The sequence below is a fragment of the Varroa jacobsoni genome, unplaced genomic scaffold (genome assembly GCF_002532875.2).
Source record: "Varroa jacobsoni isolate VJ856 unplaced genomic scaffold, vjacob_1.0 contig00415, whole genome shotgun sequence".
NCBI classification, from domain to species: domain Eukaryota; kingdom Metazoa; phylum Arthropoda; class Arachnida; order Mesostigmata; family Varroidae; genus Varroa; species Varroa jacobsoni.
Genome location: NW_019214462.1, coordinates 105,929 through 132,815, shown reverse-complemented (window position 1 = coordinate 132,815; position 26,887 = coordinate 105,929). Strand labels below are relative to the sequence as shown.

At 38.2% G+C, this 26,887-nt stretch overlaps 2 protein-coding genes and 1 long non-coding RNA gene across 6 annotated transcripts; 1 reads left to right on the top strand and 2 right to left on the bottom strand.

The window, feature by feature from the left end:
• Positions 1-14: 14 nt before the first annotated feature.
• Positions 15-15,495, bottom strand: LOC111271189 (CUE domain-containing protein 2-A). Of its 4 annotated transcripts, none has more exons than XM_022851837.1 (6): positions 15,416-15,495; positions 10,350-10,451; positions 7,160-7,294; positions 4,091-4,307; positions 3,505-3,749; positions 15-3,103 (listed from the first exon to the last, which is right to left on the bottom strand). In XM_022851837.1, exons 2-6 carry the CDS (start codon positions 10,442-10,444, stop codon positions 2,944-2,946), a joined length of 852 nt encoding a protein of 283 aa, XP_022707572.1. In that variant the 5' UTR covers positions 10,445-10,451; positions 15,416-15,495; the 3' UTR covers positions 15-2,943. The 4 variants fall into 4 exon arrangements, with proteins under 4 accessions (XP_022707572.1, XP_022707570.1, XP_022707571.1 ...); XM_022851835.2 differs by lacking the exon at positions 15,416-15,495 and adding an exon at positions 12,637-13,194; XM_022851836.2 differs by lacking the exon at positions 15,416-15,495 and adding an exon at positions 12,869-13,194.
• Positions 15,496-15,673: 178 nt separating this feature from the next.
• LOC111271205 (CCAAT/enhancer-binding protein zeta) lies at positions 15,674-22,365 on the top strand. Its single transcript, XM_022851868.2, has 11 exons — positions 15,674-15,854; positions 16,896-17,062; positions 17,804-17,995; positions 18,245-18,485; positions 18,807-19,293; positions 19,418-19,600; positions 19,732-20,175; positions 20,602-20,856; positions 21,040-21,349; positions 21,594-21,784; positions 21,916-22,365. The coding sequence occupies exons 2-11, from the start codon at positions 16,912-16,914 to the stop codon at positions 22,105-22,107; spliced, it is 2,646 nt and encodes an 881-aa protein (XP_022707603.1). The 5' UTR covers positions 15,674-15,854; positions 16,896-16,911; the 3' UTR covers positions 22,108-22,365.
• A 791-nt stretch (positions 22,366-23,156) lies between these two features.
• LOC111271207 (uncharacterized) lies at positions 23,157-26,646 on the bottom strand. The gene is made up of 2 exons (XR_002686746.2): positions 25,928-26,646; positions 23,157-24,304 (listed from the first exon to the last, which is right to left on the bottom strand). It is a non-coding gene; the product is annotated as an uncharacterized LOC111271207 (long non-coding RNA).
• Positions 26,647-26,887: the final 241 nt, after the last annotated feature.

The following is a 26,887-nucleotide window of genomic DNA, read 5'->3' as shown; positions in this document are numbered from 1 at the left end:
AGACCATTAAAAAGTACTCGCTCGGCGATGAAATAAAAAGCTATATTTTAGCTTACGGATTGTGCCACAATGACAATTAGTCGAATATAGATAAACGCTGCCACGTTGAAGAATATATATCTAATATATTTTTTAAGGAAACAAGCCTGATGATGACCTTTAGTTGGTTTTTTATCTTCTAGCAGCACACCTACAGTGTGTTTCTTCCAATGCTAGCCATATAGCTAATCTGAGAGGTCCATATAAAAACGTCATTGGGTGAATGAAGTACATGGTATTCCAATATGCGTGTATATAGTATTTGCGGCATTTCTTCAAGTGACCCGTAAAGAGCGGTTCCATACTACTCATTCATAGCTCAAACACTGAGTCGATAGTATAACTAAGTGTGTACTCGGGAAATTTAGGTATTGCTAATACCATAACGGAAGATTGGGCTCGGAGATAGGTTTTTGGTTTATGTTGATGATTTGTAGTATTGCAAACCTGTGCTTATCCATGCATGATATTGCGACACTGGTAACCTAAGACAGTCGACTAGAACAATTTAAGAGAGTCATCATCAGGTCATTTAGTCAGTTCGTATCCAATTATTTCTCTTTTACCTTTCTCCATGAAAACGATCAAATAGATCTACGTAAGGCGCCTCTGATTGCACCATTGGCATATTTAAGGAGGCGATACTCGATATTTCAACGATCAATAATATCAGACCGTCCGGCGGCTGTTTGAGGAGTAATGTCGACAACATTCGGTTAACAAACACCTAAGGGCCATTCTTTGTTTATCGACCGTTGTATTAATGTCTATTTAACACCAATGGAACATACGTTGATAGCTTTTTGTGTGTACACGTTTGTATGTGCGTCTATGTAATTTGTTTACATATGTCTGTATGTATACATGTATAGATGTTGGCAAAAGTTTCCGAACGATAAAATACGTAAGAGTACTGGAGTTTCAGAAGCTCAAAAGCCGCCTAATTTGATGGTTACTGATTAAAGGTTAGATTGCGAATGCATAGTAGGGCCAATTAACTACTTTACATCTCGTTTCGTTCTGGTAATTTTATAGCACTTATTTACGACGCCTAGCGTTCGAGATCAGTGCTATGTTTGCAGATTCAAACTGACTTCTTCAACCAAACGTATCCAAATTCCACCAGCCTAAAATTTACTCGGTGTATTGTGGTCCGTATAAACAACCAAACTTTTTTTTACCGAGGTATTCTCTACTATAAATAAACGTGGGTAAGTTGTAGCAGATTTGTTTATATTTAGAAAAATCAGAAGTTTTTCTTGGAGAGTTACGCTGGCCTTAAGTCAGCTACGTCATTTCGTTTCGATGATTATGTTTCATGATTTTGATAACCATGAAGAAGAAAACTAAATGGCGCAGGTGAAAAACCTACAACAATTACAGAGCAGGGACGTACAAAGTTATGTTACTTAAGATATACAGGTAACTAAATGCCTAAAAAAAAAGTAGCCTGCTGTTATCTTTTCTACAATACTAAGGTGGTATCACAACAAGAGAAAATGGCCGAGTAGTTAAAGCTAAAGTAACACACGAAGCTGAATCAGAACATTCGTGTGACCATATTGTGTCTCACTAGTGCCGTCGCCCTTGATGGGCTGTCTAAGAGAGCCCATAAATTGATCTGTGATTCTTTCAGATCGAGAACGGATATGCCTGTACAAAATACCTTTTTGTCATTATGATTGCGTTAATTTGTAATGCAGCCCGAAAATTACCCAGGAAGTTAAAAAATGCACGTCTTTATTATAAACCAATTTTGCCGTTTCTTCTTTTTATTACCAGAACACAATAACTATAATTGTTTTAAAACAAGTATAGTAAAAATATATTGTGGCCACTAGGAAGTGGTAGTTTCACTTGAAGAGCGCTATACCGGCTTGGTTACGCTGTGTGCAGGTAGTGCATTATGCGGAATTTTGAGATGGTGACGTAAATTGTCTGCTTACATTTTCTATCCTTAAATAGCTTCTTTTAAGAATTTTTAGGTTGTTCGTTAGGTCCCAATGCGATTTAGTTTTGGGCTAATCCTCTTGAGTTCAGTATTAGACTCTGCCTTCAAGCATTTGCAATTATCGTTTACGTATTCCATCAGAACCTGTTTTTGTGCTTTCTGTACTTCTCCCTATTGATTTTCTAGAGGTAGGCTTACCCTCTGCATCATAAATTCAAGGGACGACCGGCATTTGAGACATGGCTACCGCCTACACTTTTCTATGAGTAGAGATCATTAAGAGCTATTGCAATAACAACATGTAAAGACAGTCAAACGTCGACACCTCCTAATGTCTACCTGGGTTACCGCATCCTCAAAGCCTCTGACTGTCGACTGCCCCAGAACACATCCGCCGGATTCATCTGGACACACGCTGTCCATACCAATAATTCTAGTTCAAATGACGATTTCTGTCTCAACCGAATAGTTTCTAATGATAATAATAATAACAACAATAGAATAATCACTGTTATCGCTCTTACTACACTTCCAGTTGTCTCCCATGTTGTTGCCGTTGTCGCGATTGCGAAGTGCAGCGATAAATCAGCTTCAGTATTTTTACGATTTAGCGTTTTAATGAAATACTGAACAAAGATCAAGATATCTGTTACGACCGGCGCGCTTATCAAGGTTTTATAAAGACACATCTTACCAACTGTACTGGCATTGTACGTCTGATTCGATGCCGAACATGTCCATTGCAATACAACGAATTGTGATAACATTAATAATACTAAGACTAATAGCAATATTACTTGTAGACTTGTAGATAGCAATAGTACAATCAATGATAATGGCAATGGTAGTAGTGTTTGTTGGGTATGCTTTAGCTGTGGCGGTATAGGGGCGGGAGCAAAAGCCCTTGGCCGACCCGAACTTCGGGGACCTGAAGGCATCCCCTTAGGCGAACGTCAGTTCTCGACCTCTTGTGATTTCTTTTCTATAGTAAATCGTTCACCCTTAACGGAGACCACTTTGTTGTCTCGATAACGAATGAGTTTTTTAGGTTCAGACTTAGGCACAACTGGCTTATGCTCCTTTTTATCTTCGTCAACGTCCACATAAGCATATCTGTAATTAAAGGACAAAAAGACAGGTAAGTAATTTAAATAAAACCAATGAGAAATACGTTTTATTTGAAGTTCAAAATAAATACTACATATAGAAACGGAGAATGCAGTATCGGAAACACAACTGACGAAAGACCAGATAGGAATGCAAAGAATAGTTGAACGTTATGTTATATTGAATTTATTATTGTCGTAACAATTGCGTAAGTATTGATTGCCATTGTAGTAGTAACTCTGGTATGCGTATTCCTGTCTGTTTAAAAGCTCGAACCGTAACTTCGTATGTTCTAATGCGTTCACGCAAAATTAATATGAGATCTTTCGGGAATGTGACTTGCTGTACACTTTGACCAAATATAACAACATTTCTATAATTGATGACTCATGAATCCATTAACCTACCGGTTAATGATTTGATCGCGGAGTGTCTTTTCATCGACATGTGTTCTTTGTGCGGCCATCTGTGTCGAGCTAAGAAGTAACTCGTCACTGCCCATCGCTACCCCGTCATCTTGAAGAAGCAGCTGTGCAGCAGCATCTACCTCCCCATTAGCGATCAGAAGACTCTTGCGGATGCGAAGAGCGTTCTTGTGTGGAAACATCTCTGCTAATGCCTCGAGAGCCAATTCATCCACCCGAGTATCATCCTGAAATGAGTCACGTGATACAGTCATGCTCAGTTTGAAATGACTTAGAGTTTAACTTAACAGTCCAGTTTATACCGGCGTCATGTTGGGTTCAGCTTTTAGTTCACCAACCGAATAAAAGTAAATATATCGGTAAAAATGAGTGAGCTTATCAGATCACCTAACTAGTGAATTACGTCACATATTGAATACATATTTTAATTTTTACCTATGCAATGTAACATAAGACAATGCTTAAGTCAAGGAACTTTGGTTATTTTAACCGAAGACTTAGCTACACAGGCCACAAAGCTGTCATACCTATGCTGATTCAGGCATTAACAGAGTTTTTAAAAACTTACAATTTTTCCTTTGGCTTTAATTTCGGTGTCATGGGTGTATCCATTACTTTGTGAAGGCGGCTGGTCTTTACGTCCTTTCGGGACGGCCTGGCTGACTGGGGGCCCGATCGGTTCGATGGCGCGAAACGAGACCATTGACTCTGGAGGCGAAGGTGATTCTTCTCCTAAAGATACGAGAAGCGACGACGTATCTGCCACCCATTGAGCCAATTGACCACTGAAAAACGTAATACAATGCTAAATCTATATTTAATTCAACGTGTTTTTATATGGCACAACCAAATTTGTCAATAATGAATGTGACCACATTTATAAACTGACTTGATAGTTCATCCATTTCACACTGTTTTTGCAAATACACAGTATACACTAATAGTTATAAATATTCAACATATGCTATAAGATATGGTTTTGTGCATATATGAATATATCTAATATTTAGGTTTGCAAGTAAATTAATTAATATAATTAGGTTGCACCGGCGGTTATAGATTGCGGATGCAATCTTTATTGGGTTCAAGGTACCCGTGGGTTTCACAAATAAGGTGACTGAGCCCATTCATTGTGAACCAAGTTATACTATGGAAACTACTTTTGCTTGCTTATTTTCACATGCTATTGATACTTTTCAGGCATGAAAAAATAAAGTATTTACATTGGCATAATTTAACCGTTGTGTCTGTGTAAATGTCCTGTACGTTTCAGTTTTCATTGTCTTTGTGCAGCTGTTTCTTTTTGATATATCTTCTATCTTGAATGTCGCAGTATCGGTCAGTTAATCTATTAGACGGTCGCAAGCTCTTGCGTGTAGGTCTAGTATCAGCTTCAAAATATCGACTTTACTCTACCCAAATTTAGGAGATCGCAGACGCCTTTCCCAAAGAATTTGAATCTCGCGTTAGCAGTGGGCGAAACTTTTAGACTAGATAACTTGGTTACTATTTTGATGAATAACGTTTTTTTTTTCGATTTTAGGTTGACAGCTACAACCGCTGGCTTTTCTGCTTTGTTCCTCAATACCGTCAGCGAAAAATCTTTCCGTTGGCGTTAGCGTGAAGACGAGATACGTAATCGAGTAAACAATTCCGTTATTATTACTGTTCAGATGAAAATAATTACTGTTAGTCTTTTTTTTCTTTTAAACCTTACGGCCTCTGCCTTTTGTCTTACTAGTTTGAAGATCAAATCCAAGAGCGGGGTTGTTTCGTAATATTAGCGCTTGTTGAAGGTGAAATCAATAAATAACAAGGTCGTCTGCGGACAAGATCATCTTTAGGAAAAAATGAGGTTGCCTGATCCATGAAGAAAGCTCGTTGATAAAAAGCGTGAAGGGTGACAAACTGAGGTTAAAAGATGTTATTTAGTACTGTAAAACACTGCCAATCAACTAGTTTTCTCAATGTAATGCTTTTTGTGCCTGAGTCGATAACTGCTTTTAGGTTTACGGATATTAAAGAGAGAGGTCAATTGGGTAGCTTAGGTTTACCTTTAGTAAATTAATAAAAAAAGTTCTTGTTATATCTTTATTCTGTTTTAATTTATGTAACGTTTAAACAGATGGATACATCTCAGTAGAAATAGTGTCTTTCGCCCACCACGATTTTCGCCCATATTTCTGGCAACTGATGTATCTCGCGAAAAAAATGCTTCGTCTTCGTAAGTGATTGATACGTTTCCCCGTTTGCATACTTCGGTCTCTTTTGTGAGGCCACGTGTTTAGTTTCCTGAATGTACTACATACACCGAAACGATTGAAAATTAGATGGAGTGGTGTACGGGCTGTTCATTGAGTTCGACAGAGGTTCTCCTTAAACGTTCGTCACTAGGAGCTGGCTTATCAAAGCAGTAGGCAATATAGCGTCGCCATGCAACAATATTACCGTACGTCGCCCTTTGCCAGTTTAAGACCATTTTATGACATCGTGGCTCAAACAGAAGGGTTGATTCGAGTGACTGTCTCCTATCATTTTTTTTGGGGTTTGAGTAGCTCACAATATAACAAATATGCAGAGGTGCAGCTTTTAACCATGAATATTTTTTTCTCGTATCGAACTGAAGTACTCCAACTATTCTGGTTTGCGGTCAGTCTTTTGTTGCCGATAAAGATCTGGAATAGAATTGTCATGCTTTGCTCTCGTGCCAGCAGCTATAGACATATTGTCAGCCAGTCTTTTTTAATTTGTCCTTTTATTTTTTTTTCAGTGAATACTTTTTCTTCTTTTTAATTGTTCCGTATGCATGCAAGTGATTGACAATAGCCATCTGGCTCACTTCTAACGGTGCAGACCGCTCTAAGGTTAACTAGGCTAAGGTCAAAAGGCTGCATTTCGCTTAAGAAGTGCTTGCAGTTTGGGGTGATTCGTTTTTTGTAGCCATCCGCAGCATGGTTTGTCGTTCAAGTTGAAATCTCCGGCTTTGAAGCGAATAAACTAAAACTGTCGAAAGGTTACACTTATTCGACATTCGCCTTCGACCTCCCAAGTGTTTCTTTGCCGTAGCAGCGCTTTTTCGGCACGAAAATAGTAGAAAAGCAATGCCGAATATGCATTTTTGAGTTCCATAATTGAACGACGCTCCACGGTACTTTACAAAAGGATTTAACCGTCGTACGAGTATAAATTACAGGAGACTTGAATTATATAGGCAGGCTGTTTTATGCAATTCATTTCCGAGATTTCGAGTCTATTGGGTTTCGGGGTCCCTTTTACTTTCAGAGATAACTAAGATGGTAAAATCTCTCTATAGTGCTTATATGTTTAAGTCAGTTGTGCACACGTTGAACAGGGTAGTTTGATAGGGTATTAGCGTGGTTTCCACTTTACTACTGAATATTTCGCCTAGTATAAAAGCGCATATAATTGCGAAACTTAGAAATACCGTTTACGACTTTAAATACCTTGAAGCACTGTACTAGTACTACCGTCCATTGGCCCGATAATTAGGATGCATTTTGCTTTAGCAATAAGCTAACCAGAAATTTTATAGTTAAAAAAATTAAACCAAAATAAATTATCACTAGTTTTGCTAATGAAATAAATGTTACAGCGTTTATAAATAGAATAAACTTACTCAGTTATTTGATCAACTTCTGGGATGTACGCGGAAAGCATTTCTCGTAAACCATTAACATCGAACTCGTCGGAGTCCATCATCTCGGGGTCGACCATCGCCAGTAAATACTTAACCAGAATATCATCGATGACACTACAAAAACACAATTTATTATATTTTACGCCAATCTATTAGACAATTAATAAATATATACAAATAAAGCTGAATTGGCCGACTATCTTTAGGCTGTTGAAATTTCTTAAATACCTAAATCGATATTCAGATCGTTCACTGAAAATCTTTTTTTCATTTTATAACCATCTTGAACCGAGATGTTTTATTTTTAGCTGTGCCCGGGTAACCTACCACACACGCATATCGAAATAAACATCAATGCAAGTATGATAAATATTGATTTTACATATATGTGACGAGGCATATTTGGAACAGAAAACACACACTGTGTCTCATTTTTTGATATCACGGCATTTCTACGAATTCGAATCAATATGCTTTCGCATAAAAGCTGACTTAGTAGCAATGTATAAAGTAGAGGCAAACGAGTATATTGCGATAGGTTTAAATACGTTGATAAATTATTTACGTCGTTTTGTGTCACTTTTCCCAAGTTAGCCTCATTATATATGAAATCCTTTACCTAGAGCTATTCATATATTAGTATAACTACGCGCAAATGTAACCTAAATACCGTACTTTTTCTCTTATCTCTTAACAAACACTGTCCCTTCAAAAACTTAAAAACAGAATGAGGCATCTGATCATTCCATAGTAAATATTGATAACCAGACAGAGGCTAACGGGAATCAAAATGCATCGCATTTAAATTGTTCGTCTAAATCTATCCGCTGAAAGAAAATATTCTTCCAGCAAAAGTTTAACTCTGATTTGAATGATTCCTACAGGGGAACTTGAAACAGTATCTTTCTGCATGAATCACCCTTAACTATTTGGGGAAAGGGTTTTTCAACATGACGTTATGTACATACAAAAATGTGCTACGCGATAGGTGCAATGAAACAGAAAAACGATGCAAAGATATAGCTGCATGGTAGGGTATTATTCAGGTGAAATTTGGTATTCCGTTCTGCAGGTGAAACAGGCAATCTGTGAGTCACATGAATTATATTTTGTTTACTGCACTCAGCGATATTTTGTACGAAGATGACACCTGGTACAGAACAACTCATTAAGTATTGAAAGTCTAATTCTTTCATGCCACAAGTGAGTTAATCTTAATTTTACTCATCAGGGTCGACGTGAAATCTTGCTTTCATAAGGGAAATAATGGAGTTTCAAACTATTCATAAATTTGCTAATGCAGTTGAAAGAACCGTAGACAGAAGTGTAGGAGTGTCATCATACCCGTCTAAGCTACAGGTCATTATATCGACACATTAACAGTGCAATTAGTTCAACCTCGCTAAACTATAACACCCGCCTAGGATTAGCAAACATATTTATTGCGTACATCCTAACTATGACAACACAAGTGATATGTAAGTTGGCAGTTATAGACATATCAAAGTCAGCTAATAATAGCGACTAATAAATTTCACGTTATAATTATTATAATGAGCAAAAGGCGAGAAATTGTCACTCATGTGTATGCGTTTATCCAAATACGACGGTAGTTCATTAACCATTGTTTCGTCGGATTCATGTGCTACGGACTGTTGGTTCTGTCAGTAATGTTCAGAAATGAACTGTTCTGTATTACAAGAAACACAAAAGAACAAAACTAGCCCGAAATCGTAACTTATCTTTGTGCGGTAGTTCCCAGTAGGAAAATGAACACCCGTTATAGCATAATACCCTTTTTACATAACGATGCTTGTTAGAAAAATTAACAAATTTGCTAGCATCTAAAACATGCAAAGTTTTGCTGAGGACGGTACTACTTTCACCTAGCTACCATGTATGAGTACCAGCAGTGCGGCTGTTTGAATCTCTAAGCTTTCCCTGATAAAATGGTTACTCTCACGAGTGGATTGGTTGGATTTCACGTGAACTCACGTTTTACACGAGCTGACACGCCCTAAGACAATATCTGCTTAATTATATATACATAATACAGGTCGCCTGTAATGGTTCTAAGAATACGGCAGCATAAGCAAGGCCGGTCAAATAAACCAAAAACTCTATCCTTACGTAAAAAACAGTAGAATATATTGCTCGCCTAATCCGAAACAAATCATTTTGCTCAAGTAAACGACGTCAAAATAGCCCCACTGCTTGAATGTATACTCTGATGACATCCTAGCCATCTTCGGATGGGACGCTATCACATGCAGTTCAATTGCGCTGCTTTATGAGAAGAATACCACGATTTTCCACAACTTTTAGTCTTTAGTGCAATTAATAATAATAATAACTACAACTACCCGAGGCTAGCATTCGTTGTGCTTGTAATACGCGTTTCTGGAATACCGAATTTCAAAAATGTCTTGTCATACAGTCACAATTATCTAGAACGGTCAAAATAGAGACATGGAGCCTCCCGTTGATGCAAGATGTTATTTTGGCTTTGCCACTTCAATCGTTCTCAAAAGTGATCGTTTAATTGAATGTATTTAGTTACTTTACTAAACATATTATTAGAATACATTTTACCTAAAGGATCTCTGTCAGAATAGCGACAGCAATAAATAACATTGTCTTCGTTCATAGCTTAGACAAGTATTCGGTTAGTTCTTACGATGATAACCATGAAAAGAATCAATACTTTTGCAATACAAATCAATCAAAGCTAACACCGTAGGGAAAAAGAGAGAATGCCAGTTAAACAAATAACCTGCACAAGTGTTCCATAGACAGATTACGCATAGAGCCATACTCGAAATTAAAAAAAAAACGAGTCAATTTGCTGTAAGAATTCCTCAATATATATGACAGAGGTTAAAGGATAGCTCGATTTGCTTATGAACTGGTTGATGAAGTATTCGGCATAGTAATGCTTGGCTCATCTCAGTAAGGTCGCTCTTTGTGCGATTTATGGGTACGTTTGTAACTGCAGTACAATTTCTGGATAAAATCAAAATATTTAATGATTCTGGTTATAAATCTGAGTTGTGAGCATAAAAAGGTATAGTCGTCCAAGCTTTGAGCGCATCTATGTTGAATCTGCTATATTGGAAGGCAGATAAAAATATTTTCTTGTCTGTCCCTAGTACCTAGCTCAAACTTGTACCTTTCAACATCGAGGCCGGTTTGGCGTTTTACAAAAGCCACCAGCGACCTCTTCATGTTCGCAGCCGCAATTTGTTCGTTGCCAGCACTGCTCATATCCCTTCTGTAACAGAATGAATATTGTTAATTAGATATATTTTAGTTTCATGACATCCCAGCTTGAAATAAGTTCAGTTGCACTGAGCGAATACAGATCCTTGATTATTTCGCAATTCCAATAAAATAGGAATTCGTTCATACGGTTTTCCTATTAAGCAATTCTACGCCAACTTCAAGCGTCTATTCCTAGCATTAAAAGTTCGTATCCGCTCAGTTGGAAACGTGTATTGTCTGATACCCTTAAAATAACTCTAACCTTTAGAAACAAACAAACACGAAAGATGCAAGCGACAAAATGGTCTCGTTATAATGGCTTTGCCAGCGATGCCATCTTCTGATGCAAAGGAGGCTGCTGTAACTTTGCACTTACACGACGTCAGCCTAGAGCTCTGTCCAGTCGATGTTACGTTAAAGTAATAATAAAAGACGGTACTTAACTAGTATTAGCGAATTCTGCTGCAGACAGTTACAAATAGTGCGGCCCAGCCATGAAAGTAAACGCTGGCTGCAGTTCTGAGAAGCACTGTCATATATGTACAAAAGAATCCCAATGTATTATTGTCTGAAAGGTAATCCCACTAGTTTGACGAAACTGCAGAGGCAGAAGATGGAGCCGATCGGTCAGTTACTTTACCCCCTCAAGAGAAAGACTTCATTTCTGTCCTAGAGCGTAATGTTTATTTAGTTGGTGGTAAGCAACAGCTTCGTTATCGTTTTCCATGTTTGACAACCGCCGTCGCCGTAGTAGCATCTGCAAGGTTTCCACTAGCATCGTCCGTGCTGATACATCTTCGGTATGGTGCGAATTTTACGTCCGGCATTGCCATTAGGCATTTCATCAGACGTCTGGCTTCTGCCAGCACGAAAGAAACAAAGTGTACCTATGCCCGGGTTCTAACCTAGATCAGAATGTATTTTAAAGCCCTGATACATCGTACAAGGTACAAATGTTTGTTTCTGTGCAAATCAGTAATATTGTATGGGAAAACTATGCTCAACGTATATTTAATAACAAAATAGGCGCGAGGCAAAGTCCGCCGGCTACAGTCTAGTACATTTTTAGCAAATTCTACACAAAAATCACGTGAAAAGGGCAATTTCAAAAACAGATCATATACCGCATAGATAAATACCAGATAAACAAGAAGAACAAGACTAAGCGATTTTCTAGCTATAGTAAAAAAGCATGGACGTTGGATCAAGCAAAGATGCGATATATATTAGATGAATGTCGAATGGATAATACATAGTATCATCTAGTACATTTTGAAAGCTGATCGGTAGTGTCATAAATGCTCATAGAGCTGTGCAATGCCTGCAAAGGCTTTTGTTGTACGGGTACGCGATGCGGGTTTCAGTTCAAGCTTTAGAAGCCAAAGGGCCGACAAATCTCAGTCGCAACTTGTATTATAAATATCTTCTCAAAACTGGACAATCATTATTAGCTCTTCCATGTCAAGCGACAGTGCCGATCATGAATGTATGACCTGTACTATTGTCACGATATCGAAAAACTACGGTTATATTAATTTCGGTTACCGGAGCTAGTTACAGCGCTTTGCTTTAAGGTAAATGTATTGATTGTACGCTAGCGCTAAAGTGGTCGATCAACACTAATAAGCAAGTACCATGGCTAAGTGTAATGTTAACATAAGAAAAAACTCATATATATGACATTTGTCACGCTGTCACCACAACTTGCAAGGTAATGTTGTACAATACAATACAACAATCACACCAAGTGCTAGTCTCAAGCCATAACGGCACTTGAATCTATTTATAGCAACTGACGAACCGACGCAGGCCAGATCCTGCTCGGACTACTTTATTATTATACAACAGCACTTTGGCAGTCTTTAGATGAGATTTTTTTTTATTAGTTGTCCAGACGTTGCAAGACACTGCCACATCGAGAGCACTTTATATATTAGTCAATATTTGTAGTTGCTGGACGCTTTAATTTCTATACCATTAAATGAACGCATCGCTTGGCGATGCGGGACCGTTAATAAAATATTTGATTTCGTTGTTGTCGTTGTCATCACCGTCGTCTGTATCATCCAGTGTTTAAAATCCAGCTATGCCTCACTTCTGTCAGTCGATGTTTTATGTATGTACAGATACCTACACAACTAACCAGCCGGCCCGCATATGGGCTGCTCCGTCTAAAAGATGAAAAGGATATTAACCTTTTTAGGTTGCCAACTACGATAACAGCCGTCACTTTGGCAATGTTTCCAAGTTAACACAGACAAGGACATGCACAGTACAGTAGAGCTCACACGACTTCAATACCACATCTGTGTGTCAAGCTGACAACTGATCCTGACGATGATGGCTTACAGAGATTCTATCTCGCACAATCACTGTTCGGGAGGAATTCGCCGAAGAGAAAAGCAATCCCTACAGGCAAGTACTTACAATAGCCCCAGCAGGAATGTCCCTGTCTATCTGTCTCCTAGACTGACGACAGACCTCACAATCGCGCCACCTTTCAGTAACGGGGGCTGATGTCGGCGGGTATATAAGCACCACATAGGCAGTCAGTCAATCAGTAAAGGAATAGGTGAGCAACTGGCAAGTATCTACCAACGCTCATTCACTGCTCAGACTGAATACAGTGTCAACTGCAGCAGCGAAACCTGCCAGCGAATCAGTCAAGCGATGATGAACACCGAGCGAGCAACCAACTAGCGACTCTTGTCCAAACGGCGCCACGAGAGCCCTCGCTCCTACTGATCTTTCCCCGGCTGTCGTTTCCTCACCCAGAGGGCGCCACACGTTTTATCGGATAAACGAATCCTTGCTTGCGTTTTGTCTTCTTCTCAGGTGTATAGTTAAAAGGAACTCACATAGATTTATTCAGGAAAAAAAAGAGATAGAGGAAGAGAGATAATTTTTTGCTCTCAGTGCAATAGGACAGCATCTTGAACGGTGAAGTTCAGGGCAATCATATTGCACCCGAATTGTATGGACCTCGCGTCCGTAGCTTAGTAACATTTAGAGCAAATATAAGGTCTCCGAATTAGGACACTTTGTTTACAAATTTCTGCCAGACTAGTGTTAGCTTCGCAACATACTAAAATGGATTTAACCATTCATGAACAAAGAATACTGATATGAAAAAGCAGGTAATTTAGAATCAGGTTAATTCTCTAGGCAAGATTTTGCAGATGTTTGGCTTTAACTACTGTGTGCGTAATAGTAAATTAACCAGGACATTTGTGGTAGCGAACAGGGTTCAACAATTAGTGTTTATGAACACCCAGGCATGTATACCTATACACGCTTTTCTTGTACACGCTCCCACAGACTGTACCCTACCTAACATTACTCTCTCCGGAGCGAGTTCGAACTTACTCGGAGTGAAGACAAATTGAAACTTGGTGCAGTCTTTCTGTTAACCTACCACGCCACCCCATCGTTTGCAGTTCGGCTGGTTATCATACTGCAGTTCTGAATGCTATTTACCGCATAATATCAGAAATTTAATGGGGATATTTGAAGTGAAGGGTGCTTAGTCCTATATAACATATTATCGTATTGTAGGTCTAACATAATCCGCTGCACTGTATTCGTCATTCCGACACTTTATTTCCTCAATTGCTATCACTTTATCTGCTTCCGTTACTAGTACTCCATTCCGTTACGCTGTTCCGGTAATAAATTCAAAACCCTGATTTAGATTAGATTGTCTTTTGCTTTTCTCTAGTGATATCGAATTCCTGCAACATTGTCAAAATAATTCCGTCACAGTTAACCCATCACCGTGGTACTATAATCCGTAATCATATTGACTTATTTCCGTTACTCCCTTGCAGTTATTTGGTTATTCTGAGATGAAATCTGTTTTTCAATTTTACAGTTCCATGCGAATATTTGTCGTTTTGCGAAGTTACATAAGTTATCAATATGAAAGCACCCATTTTTTTGTAGCTATTTTTAGCCGCGTTCTACTCGATTCACAGCAAAAATGAGCAAAATCTTATTTTTCGTTCATTACTTCTGTATCCAACCTCCAAGGGTCAAAAGGGGGCAATCGAAAACAGGGGCATTCGGAAACGAATTCGCCCCAAAAAATTCTAACTGTTGTCGAGAAAACTGCCAAAGACGCACCCTCTAGCAAACTTCGTATTCCTTTTTACAGTTTATAGTTTAGAAATATGACACATCTTAAAAAACGCTTTTGCTTCTCTTAAAAGCCTGTTGTTATCGCTTCCAAATTAAAGGTTGTATCTTCAGTTCGGGTCCAGAAGCAGACATCAAAATTTTTAAGAGATGGTAATTTTCATACTTCATGATATATAAGCCATGTTTGAGATTTTGAAAACGATAAGAATGTAACATGGCAGATCGAAGCTAATTAAAGGATAAAATAACAGCTAGGATAAATTTTAAAAAATAGCCATACAAATGAATAAAAGGTAGCAACGAAAATGTATAATATTATTCAACCACAAATAGGCATAAAAGATCAAAACTTTATTCGTTATCCTTCAGTCATTTACCAAATTTTTTGTTTTCATTGTTCTTATAAAGCGTTTTGGTTATTTTTTTTATCTATTAATCCGTATATCATACTCTTAAGAGTTTAACACGTCACAATTTTTATTTTATGACGTGTTGTTATTGCACCATTTCGAAAAATCGAAGATCCATTTAAAAATTCAATGCTGAGAAAAAATTTTGGAATTCGGTCAAATCGGTGACAGCGGACTTAGACAACAAAATTTTCCACTAACGTATGTTAAGATACTTGGCCGCTAATTACCGAATAAATGGAAACGGCAACGGTTAAAAATACCAGCCACAAAAAGTTACTCATTGGCCTAACATATACAAACTCTTTCCCATTTAAAATAACAGAATAGCTTTGATTTAAGGTGTAAGTCACTTCCAATCGTACAGTAATTATATATCGATATGAAATTTCGTCTCAGAAGTACATAGATTAAATCCAACACTTACATCTATCTTTACATGTATGTCCAGCCACTTGCTGTACTACGGCCATTTATTAACATATGTTTTGCGAAAGCATATCACCTTAATGTACCCAAATACTAAATGGAATGCAGAATTCTGGGTAGGGAAAATTGGTTCAGCAACGTTCATAATAGCCCGGAGTAAGTGCGCGCAAAATGAGCTTGTGTTTTTGCCTTCACCATGCATCCATTCGTTTAGAAAGGGGGAACTGCAATATGAACACATTATCTATGAAGGGAAAACTGTAATGCTCCGTGAATGTCAACAAATGCACGTGAAATCTGAAGACTGTTCAGAATTGTAGTGTATTAGTATCAGTAGTAAAAGTGAATTAATACCGAGTGAGACCAAGTCCAGTTGAACTGGTATAACTATTAGCGATAAGTAATATTCTATCTTCTTTATCTCAGAGCGCCCTAAGGTAAGCTCTACAGAAAAAGATGTAGCCCACGACTTGATCACTGTCGTCTACCTGTAATGTGACAATGAGGAATGCTCCTATGCATAGAACAAAGCCAACTGAGTCGAGATAATTTTCGGATGAAGACTTAAAAATAACTTGCCTAACTGAAATTTAATACTGATTTTTATCACGCTATTTAGGTAATTTGAGTATTCTTCGCTTTTCTTAAATTACAGCCATGAAAGTTTGTAGCATTCATTATACTGATGGTATTTTTACCGATTTTTTCGAGGTACAATAGTTTAATTCGTTAGACAAAAACAACGTAAAACAAAATGCCTAAAAAAAAAACCTAAATCATATAAAAAATAGGATAAGCGTTTTGCAGCTTTTTTACTGACAAAGACAGTCAGTTTGTTTAAATGATTAGAAAGTTGTTCTTATTCGTAGGTTTTTAGGGTCCGCAACATCTTAAAGACGTAACACAAAGTCCAACAACTTAAAATGCCAGGCGAGCTTAAATGTGGACGCTTGAATGTTGGTAAAAACAAGTTTAAAAATTTTGCATAACCACTTATGATGTCATGTTTTTAACTAAATATTGCCAATTGACTGCTTTGAAAACTATTTTAGATTAAACTAGTATAGGAATACTTGTCACTGTCGCTTAGCGTTATCAACAGAGCACTTTAGCGAGCGTGCTGTAAACGTATCAGTGATAATAGTCAGGCACCTATCTTCGATGGTACATCTTTATGCTAGAACATTTCATCACTTTTCAGAAGAACAGATAATTTATGATTTGAAAAAAAACCTTTATACTGGTGTTCAGCGCCAACAACGTCAGCCGTTGGGTCTGCCTCTTGTAGATAAAATGTGTGAACCAACAGTTGCATAGTCCTCGTTCCAAAATCAGATAAGAGAGAAACAGATTATTCTTTTAGTACAATCACATTTTTCTGTTTGGTCTTCAGGAAATCATCGGCATGAACGAACTAGGATTAAAGTAGTCACTGTCAGTTTAATTGTCTTTTAAAATACTTTTTTTTTTTATTACAGTCAATGACAGGGAACAATGAATAAGTTACTTGTGAAGCCAGGGACATGTTGGTTCGAGCAAGTTTCGAATCCTGAACGATGTAACGTAGCAGAACAACTTGTTCACAAGCTATCACAGCAATGTCAAGATCAACTACTTAAGGATGATATTCAGCATTATAAAACATGTAAGTATAAACAGTGTAATAATACAGAGTTATTCGCCAAATCAGACTATCACCCTTGTCGTCAAATAATGGAAAAAGTAATAAGGCTTGAAGAGATTCAGCATGCAAACTCATTTTGAAATGTAAAGATTTATTTATTTTTGCGCAAAGCATACACTGATTAATTAAAATATCAGTGCCACAACTAATTGCGTTTAAATTTCTGGATAAATACTGTAATCCATGCTATTTTATAACAAGGTAATGTAGTTCTCATAAATTTGTATGTATAAAGGATTCTTTTCAATTAAAGTAACAAGTCTTTGTTATAAAGATTATTGTCCATATAATAATAAAAACACAATACGAAATAAAATATTCGTTATTTTCCATATGATACAACACACGTTTTATGATAAAAAGTAAATAGGTGACAAAAATAGTAATAATGATATTTTAATAACAATAATAATGATTTCGACGAAACCCAACCTTAATATACCCAACCATATTATGCGAAAAGGCACTTTGTATAAAAGAATAAGATGCAGAAGAACTTAAGAGTGCTTAGACGGTCTTCGAGCCCAACATCATAATAAAGTTCGCAACAGGAACAAAGCAGTTTTTCGGAAAAATTCTCTACTTTATATTACCAATTTGATCTCTGTGGTCATCTTGTATTGTCAGTTGTACGAATGTTTGTCTATTGGGTTATAATTAGAAATATACGATTAATCGGAGTATTTTAATATAACTTTTTAGATAAGGAGCAGTCGCCGTCATGGAATGACTTTCGCTGGGTCGATATGGTTCGGAGGAAGGGTTCGCTTCGGGATCGAGCTGCTGCCTTCTCACTTTTATTGCAGGATTCACCCGTTCATAACCTCGAGATCTTAGATATTCTCATTCAATGGGTGTCCCCAAAAGGAAAACGAGAATGTTTTATCGCAATTGGTTAGTTAGTCTTTTCCGAACTCTTGCTCGTATTTTTTTCAAACGTTTTCCATCTACCGTTTTAGCAAAGATTACTACTGGTGGTTGGCCAAAATATCTGCGACATTTTCAACTATTATCATTGCTTTATCCGTAAATACTAGGTTAGGTCTCTAAAACGGTAAAAAAAATGACTCAAATATATAGTCTCGGTTGTTACTAGTTGCAATGATACAAACGACTTGGTTCTTATATATCTGTCTATTCAAGATGCTCTCACGGATCTCTTTGTGCACTACCTGCTTCCTCCGTCGCGAAAACTAGTCTCGTTCAATTTCCGACCTCTGCAGAAGCTTGATATGAATAAACGGGCTGACCAGACTAAATGCCTTGTATGGTACTTTGAAAGTCAGCTTAAAACAAAGTACATGCGTTTTCTAGAAAATATTGAGAAGTTAAGCTACGATAAAACGGAGACGTCAAAGTCAAAAGCTGTTAAAACACTTTACATGTAAGTAGGTTTTAGTAATTTTAAAGCTGCTCGTAGATGAAAGTAATTATTTTAAAAAGCGAATTCATTTTTCGTAACGTGCTGAAAAAAGTTTTCAATCTATGTTTCTTTTTACCAAGTCTCGAAATAGAACACTTTTTATCTTTGATCTTTAAAATCTTTATTTTTCTACAAGCGAGTTAAATTACACGAAAAAAAAACAAAATATCTTTAGAAGATGTTAGAAGAACCAGTTACTACATCATTGATTAATCTATTACCTATTAAACGAATTTGTTTGCACAATTATATTTAATAACAATGTTTCGTCTGTCTATCTAGGCTGCTGGCCGAGCATCCTGAACAGGAACAGTTTCTTCTGACCCGCTTAGTCAACAAATTCGGGGATCCCATGCGTAAAATTGCTGCCAAAACAGCCCACTTATTATCAGAACTAACAGCGAAGCATTCGGCCATGAAGCCTATTGTACTCTCTGAGGTGGAATCACTGCTGTTCCGCAAGAACATTGCCCCTAAAGCACAATACTATGCGCTTTGCTATTTATCAACGATTGTGCTGACAAATGACGAATACGAGCTAGCATTAAAGCTTGTACACATCTACCTTAACTTTTTCAAGATCTGCGTTGCCGCCGGTGAAGCAGACACGAAACTGATGGCTGTTCTGTTGACCGGTGTAAATCGCGCGTTCCCGTTTTGCTCTACGAATGAGGAACTTATTTCACGCGAAAATGAAGACGTCCTGTTTCGACTCATATATATGTCAACACTTTCCATCGCCATCCAATGCCTTACGCTTCTTTTTCAGGTTTGTTTCTAATATTCCCTATATGAAGTTTAGAACTCGGCTAGGAGACTACTATCATACAAATGTACAGTATACCACAGATTCATGTCGTCTAGCTAGTTCTATCATACCGGGATTTTGACAGGTGCTGACAAAGAAGAACTCCGGCCTAACGGCACGTTTCTACAGCGCGCTCTATAAAAAAATTCAGGACCCAAATATGGTAATGACACATCACCAGTTAATGATGTTTAACCTCATTTACAAGGCTGTGAGAGCAGATAAAGATACATCTCGGGTGACAGCTTTCATCAAAAGAATGCTACAGGTTCGTAAAATTGTTCTATGTCAGCTCTTTTGATACACTAGACGGTCGATATCAATAATACCGCTGTTGAATATATATAAATATGTATACATATTACAAAAAGTGCTAACGATTTTTCTCAATATTTGCAGCTTTGCTTAACGTACCCACCCAATTTGGCATGCTCAATGCTACTTATTATCGCCCACGTTCTGAAGGAGCGTCCTCAGCTTCTGCTTAACTATCCACAAGCTATTCAGGTTCCAACAAAGCCCGGAAGTCTCGCTGGTGCAACCGCAGACGGAAAATACACTAAGCCGCTGAAAGCCGACAACAGTGATGTTAAATCTGATGCCATTCTTATTTACGATCCGCACACCGATAATCCGCTGAAAGCACATGCTAGAACCACATTGTGCTACGAGTTACTCGCTCTTTCGAGGCACTTCCATCCCTCGGTGGCTCTTTTTGCCACTGAAATACTCCATCGAACTAAGAGCGGAGTCCAGTACTTCGGTGACCCGCTTAAAGACTTTACGACAATGCATTTTCTTGACCGATTTGTCTACAGAAATCCAAAAGCTCAAAGTAACGAGGTATGTCCCCTATACCCTTTAAGTTCCTCTCATTTTTTAATTTTTTAGTATGGTGTATTGTGAACTTCGACTATGACGTAAGATAGCCTCATACAAGCTGCTTAGGTGATAACTCTAAATTAGACGCACTTTGCGTTGTAATTCTTATGCGAGTAGGGCTATGTCCTAGCAGAAATGGATAGCTTATTTTCATACAGTATTATTGATCTTCTCCACATTCGTGAACTGCTTTAATCAAATAGCTTAGCTAGTCCCTTGATTTTGCCGTAAAGGTGAACCATTATTGCATAATTATGCAGGTCCATTATTCCCATGAAAAGTGTGCTATATCTCTGTGCGTCGCATCGAAATTTTTTTCTCATAAGAACTTCTTCGATACCTATAAGATTCTAAACAATTTATGGTTTCATATCTTTGGGTGCGCAGGCTCACGACAAAATATTCGGCCGATCGCACCATTATGCGCCAAAGGGTGTTCGCAGCATACCTGTAGGCTCCGCGATGTACATGACCAAACATGAGAATGCTATTCCAGTCGATGAAGCCTTCTTGTTCAGGTATTTTGTAGAGAGTGGTCGTCGTACGGATGGAACAGGAATTAATGCCCGAGTCAAGGATGAAGACGTTGAAGATCTAGACTCAGACGAGGCGGATGAGTTTCTCGGCGATATTAACAATCACGTGAGTTCACTATACGACATCCACCGCTGCAAACGTAGCTGGAGGAACGAGAGAACTGTCGTTTTTTAAACACATCTATTCTTACCCTAAAATAATGATTGCTAATCAAACAATAATAAAAAAAAGAAGATAACAGTCTACTGACTCTTCCGGTTTTACATCTTTTGTCTCTCTCTCACATAGGTGGACATGGACAGTGAAAACGGGGATTTCTACTCGGAGTTTAAGGATGGACGTGCGAAGCTCAAGGAAAACGAGAATGCTGATAGTAAGAGTGACGATGAATACGACGGAGGAAACAGCGACGAATACGAATTGGAAGAAGGAATGGATGCTGAGAGTGTTTATGGTAACGAAGAAGATACTGGTGACAAAAATGAAGATGACAAATGTCCTGATGATAAAACACTTTGTTCTGTAAACCATCTGGGTGGGACGGACGCAGACAACGAGTTTGAGGCAGACGATGAGCAAGAAGAGGAAGGATATAAGGGTAATGGAGCCATTGAGGTGGACGACGATTTTAATGAACCAGCTTCTGGTGAATTTTTTCAAGGGACAGAAATCCTTTTCTTTATCGAAAATCGTACAATACCAATATTGTCAGTATATCATATTTGAATTACACGGGCTCTAATATAAATCACGAAGAAATTTTACTTCATGGCTGCTACCTACTGGTATTTAGTTGTATAAAAATAGGTTTTTTTTTTGTTTTTTATTTAACAACATTTTAGGTTTCAAACCAAAACCGACGATTAAAGGATTGCCTGGATTTTCTCTTCCGTTGAACGTAAGACTAAAGAAGTTTAAAGTTAGTGAACTGACAGCGTCAACGGATAGGTTCCAAAGTATGCTGGATAGCAATCGCGGCTTAGATGGCAGTGGTTCGCTTCACGCCCTTTCCGCAAAAACCGCAGCAGGAAAGGTTAGTTACATTGAATATTTTCCAAAGCCACTTACGTCGTTGACAGGTCGTTTTGGTGGAAATGTGTGTCCGATTACAAGAACAATCCTAATGATAAAATAATCATATTATGTACTGTTATTTGTTGACAGGTATCGGACGCCAAACAACTGGACTGGGAAAGAAAACGGCATTTTCAGCTTTTTGGGAAACGAAAACCGAAAGGCAAGAAGCTTAAAAAAGGAAAAGTGGTAAAGAAGGCCGCTACTCTTAAAGCACATAGGAACATAATTAAATTTAACGCTCCCAAAAAAGGGAGTAAAAAACAGAGGGGTAATCAATAAAATGGTTGGTTGTTCATGAACTGTTGTCACATAGTAATTGATTATTACTGTTTAATTTTATAGGAACAATTTAGAGTACAGAAACAAAAAGTGCTTTTTCAACGTCTACTTGACCGGTAGAAACAATAAAACTGAAAAAAGGTATTGTGATAAAAGTCCAAGAGGACGATGCTTGCTATCAGTGATATATGTACCATATGAGAACACATCCTTTCAATGTTGCTGTATTTGAAAAGATAATAAATAAGTTGAAAGTAATATTACAACTTTTTCCAACCGAAGCTACAATATATTTGGAACTACAAAAATGCGCATGGGGTGCGCACACACGGTAGAGCTATTGATTTTAAGATGTCTTGCTAGTTTCAACTGATTCTTTTCCCGCATTATAGTGCTCCATCAATAACACTTACAAATCACTAATAGACGAGTCAGCCGATTCATACTTTTGTTTTTCTCGTTCATAATAAATACGACAAATATTTATGCATAACAGATACATATAAATTTAAAAGGTATCGTTCTGATTCGGGCCCTAGAACCGAACTTTGTCAAAAACCCTCTTCAAACGATATCAGAACTAAAAAATGTGCTGTAAGTAATACAACATCAACGTGCCACTGTTCGTTTAAACAACCCGTATGTCAAAAACCCACAAATGTCACATTTTTGGGACTTTTCTAAACTACACTAGTTAAATATTTATGCAGTATGATCCATGCATACCAATATGCCGTTAGTTAGATAAATACCCACAAATTTGTCCATGAGCAGCTTTCCGTTGGGTCTCTTACTTTAGTCTACGTGCGTAGGGCAAAATTGGTAGTCACACGTTTAACAGTGCTAAAAATCAATGGCACGTTGTTTACCGCTGTGTTAGCTAACACCAGTTAACCGCTTTATCGCGCCTTTTAACGAAGTGGTGAGGCTATGCATTCAAACGTAACTTGGTGGCTGCAAGAAGAAGATACCTATTTAAATGTTGTTAAGGTGTCAATAAGGCAGTATAATAGTAAGCTGTATATCATATCGATCAAATCAGATCCACATTTTCTGTCCATTAAGTGCTCTTTATTTATCATAGATAAAAATAGAATATATTAACAGATGGTAGATCGTATTTAATGCGACTTCGTTATGTTGCGAACACGAATTTCAGTCAGATTAAGCATTACGTCAAAATTTTGCATTATACGAGGCAGGTCTTGCAAGCTCAATGCAGTTCTAATATCATCTTAATTCATGTGCTCACGTATGGTGAGTCATCATCACCTTTCCCGCGAACTTTTTCAAGCACTTATTGCGAACGTGGCCATATATGTGCGAACATGGACTGTTATACTGTGCATGCCAAATAGATATGGGGGACCATAACGTGTCTTCTACAATGTGGGCGATGGAAAATTATAAACAAAAACATAATTTTTTTTAGACGTCCAAGACAAATGCGTATTGTCGACGCAGCCATGCGGCACCTTCCACGCGCACAATGATAGAGTTTTACAAGTGTGAATATCTTGTCGTCGCACCGGAGATGAGAGTGCGACGTCAGTATTGCTCGCATTGTATCTTATTTTTTTGCGCCACTCTCTTTCCGAGGTCTTCTCCTTTAATGTAAAAACAACTTTCAGTTTCTTTCGGTGCGAAGGTAATGCGAAGCTTAGCCCCCTAGCTAAGTTGTCCAATAAGTGCCCTCGTTGAGAATACAGGTGTTGTAGCGTGTGAAAGCGCCAGTTGGATGCTTGACGCTTGAATTATCAAAAATCTCATATATATATATTATATTAATATTGAATATCAAAAAGCAAAAATCCGCGTAAGCCAAAGTTCCCAACAAAAAAAATTAGAAAAAGTTTGCAGTTACGAAAGAAGGGGCCACACCAAACCAGAATATTTCATAGCAACAGGCCAGAGTTCATATCTCCGTGATAGCTTAGTGGGTAACGTATTTGTCTGCTATCCTTGGGGACACGTTGTGATCTAGGTTCGAACCCGTGCATAGACATACTCCGTTCTGCGGTGGAAACCAACCGTGTGGGATAATGTCTAACGGCGATATCGGATGTGAAACACAAAACATAGGCAAGAGCTCCATAGAACGGAAGCAGAACAGGCCGTTAGAGTTGACGGAAGTCCGACACTGCAGCCAGTGGGTTGTGATAGCATCCACTACGAGGTCCAAGATGAAGGTCACCCCCTAACAATCAAAACAGAGGTTGTTATCTACGTACTTCGGATTCGACGTACTATATTGTCAATGAGTTGGTTTATGGACGACCTAAATTTCGTTATGGCGTTATCTGATAATTAGGACAAACAACGATGATATGCGGACCACCTTAGACTTCCAGAAAAGCAACGTCTTTGTGTTTAGGACCGATATGGCGATAGATATTGCAGGGTGCATGATTAATTAGTTGCAGATTAAAGCATCTTTACATATAGCCCTGGACCCGCACTAATAAACAATTTCAGATTTCGTTTTTTTGACCACTTCATTATCGAATGTGATCCCTATATGCAGGAAAAGCAGAGTAAAGCTTTTACTACTTCACACCAGCCGAAACATGCCCAATTTTTGAGGCAAGTTGTTCATAATAATCTGTGTGGCCCCGAGTACACATCATCCATACATGCAAGATACTTTTTTGTCTAACGAATGGCCACTCGAAGTTTTGTGAAATTTTATTTCCTTCGATCGAATATTCAGACTGCTGATTTACATCCAGGCGCTTGACAGCGACGGAGGAACCTCGTTAGTTAGCCATAAAACCTTATTAAAAAAGTGAGAACCAAACTAATCACTACCTAACCATACTTCACCTCTCAGAACGGAGTAGCCGAACGCCTAAGTGAGGCAAGAACCAAATAAGCAAAATCTATGCTGACAGTCTCCTGATGAACTGAAATTTGTGCGCGGAAACAGCCCGCTGCACAGTACATTAGTGTCCGAATTCACTAGCAAATCTCCATATGAAATGTCGTACAACACAAAACCAAAGTTTATAGATTTAGACCGGTTCGGACAAAATTGTTGCCTTCATAATCAAGATTCAACAATCGGGTATATGTAATTTTCTCCCAATTGTATTAGCTGAATACACAAAGAGGAAAATGGCGTCTGACTGCTCGAAACCAACTAGATTAATAAAACAGATAGGAATACCAAGTTCTCCAAACTAGAATCCTCTCACAAGGCATATTGTGTATATAATCATTGCACTTGAAGCAATGTTCGAATCAGTTTCGAACCGAGCACCGATTATACGAAGTCCAGATTTAATAATAAGAATTCCACAATGCCAGACACATATTGAGTGCTCAGCAGTTAAACTGACCCTCAACTGCTTTAATATAAATAAAAAATTTCAAAAACGGCAGTACTTGCATGGCTGCATGAAGTAAATAATATTTCGGGAACTGACAAACAAAACGATTGTTTAGAAAATCACAAGATTTTCCTTACTGTCTCGAGCCTATTTTATCTGTAAAGTGCGTTTGGTGCCAGGGACAATCAAGACATTTTTCACAATGACTGCATTGTACTTCCTGTACAAACGTGTGCTTCAAGGCTACCACAGTTGTACAGCGGTTGAGCAATTGGCTATCTACTCTTGAAAGGTGGAACTTCTGTGAGTGTCTCTACGAAAGGTGTTGTAACAGATGATCCTTGATTGAAGCTGTCGAAAACAACCAGTATAGAGCCTTCTCTCTGTTATGTAACTGTGGTTACTGCGGAGGAGATTTTTGTTTTTTGGGTCGCCTGTAATCATTGGACCCAACTGATAGACAAAATTGTAGCTGTCGACAACGCACCTACCTGGGCAGAACGATCAGCCAGCAAAACACGTAGACTTGAGTCTGGAACGCAGTGCTGTGTTTGTAAATCCTCCTAATGAAAGAACGGCTGAAGGAGAGAGCTGCGAGCCGCTTGATGGAATCGGACGCGGTCGGTGTATCCGGAGAGATTCGAGAAACGGTCAGCCTCTGCTATGTAATAGTCCATACGCTACTAATCTGGCTAAACAGATGCGGAATTTTATCATTAAAAAAAATCCAAATACAACGCAAAAAGATAAAACTAGTTGATGAAGACACCCAAAGATGGGTTGCTCAGCCGGACATGGGGTTGCGTAAGCGACTTGAAAAGGAAAGTATCCTGCGGAACAACACGGAAGGAAGCACAATAAAGAGATTAGTATCCAGGTATCCACAGACTATGCCAGAGCATGCTATGCTGCGAAGAAATTTGATGGGCTAATTACTGCGTATAAACCGAAGAGAGACACGGCTACCGAAACACAGCTAACAATAACGTGATTCTTATCACAAAAAGAAAAAGCAACTTTTACGCTAACACACTGCGGTTAGAACAAAAGGTTGATCCTATCAAACATGATGTCATAGTGAAGACGGTTCAACAGCTCAAAAAGAATATGAGAACGACCCTGGCAAGGTAAGCCACTGGAGGCTTGGCCTAAATCCTGGAGACGATAAAGAAGGAAGAAGAATTTAAATCTCAAATGGATCTGAGATCCCACAAGGCTATTGTTCTAAATATCGTAGGGGAACCAAACATGACGCCAGTCAAAGAAAAAAGCGAGTGGGCACAAGATGATGGGGTGGAAATGTGAATCGCAGTTCGAAGTTCAGAACTTAGTAGTTCGCTGCTTCGCATTTCCTAGCAGGATAACATAATACCGAGTTTTCAACATCGAAGGTAATCAGTTCTATATTGTTCTATATATATCAGTTCTATATATATAAGTTACGAACTCAA

Coding starts and splice junctions, on each gene's coding strand:
- LOC111271189 (XM_022851837.1), bottom strand. CDS start 10,444: ATGAGCAGTGCTGGCAACGAACAAATTGCGGCTGCGAACATGAAGAGG. Junction 7,295..10,349: donor ACCGGCCTCGATGTTGAAAG/GTACAAGTTTGA, acceptor GTGTTTTTGTAG/TGTCATCGATGATATTCTGG. Junction 3,104..3,504: donor CGCGATCAAATCATTAACCG/GTAGGTTAATGG, acceptor CTTTAATTACAG/ATATGCTTATGTGGACGTTG.
- LOC111271205 (XM_022851868.2), top strand. CDS start 16,912: ATGAATAAGTTACTTGTGAAGCCAGGGACATGTTGGTTCGAGCAAGTT. Junction 17,996..18,244: donor AGAATGTTTTATCGCAATTG/GTTAGTTAGTCT, acceptor TGTCTATTCAAG/ATGCTCTCACGGATCTCTTT. Junction 21,785..21,915: donor CAAAAACCGCAGCAGGAAAG/GTTAGTTACATT, acceptor ATTTGTTGACAG/GTATCGGACGCCAAACAACT.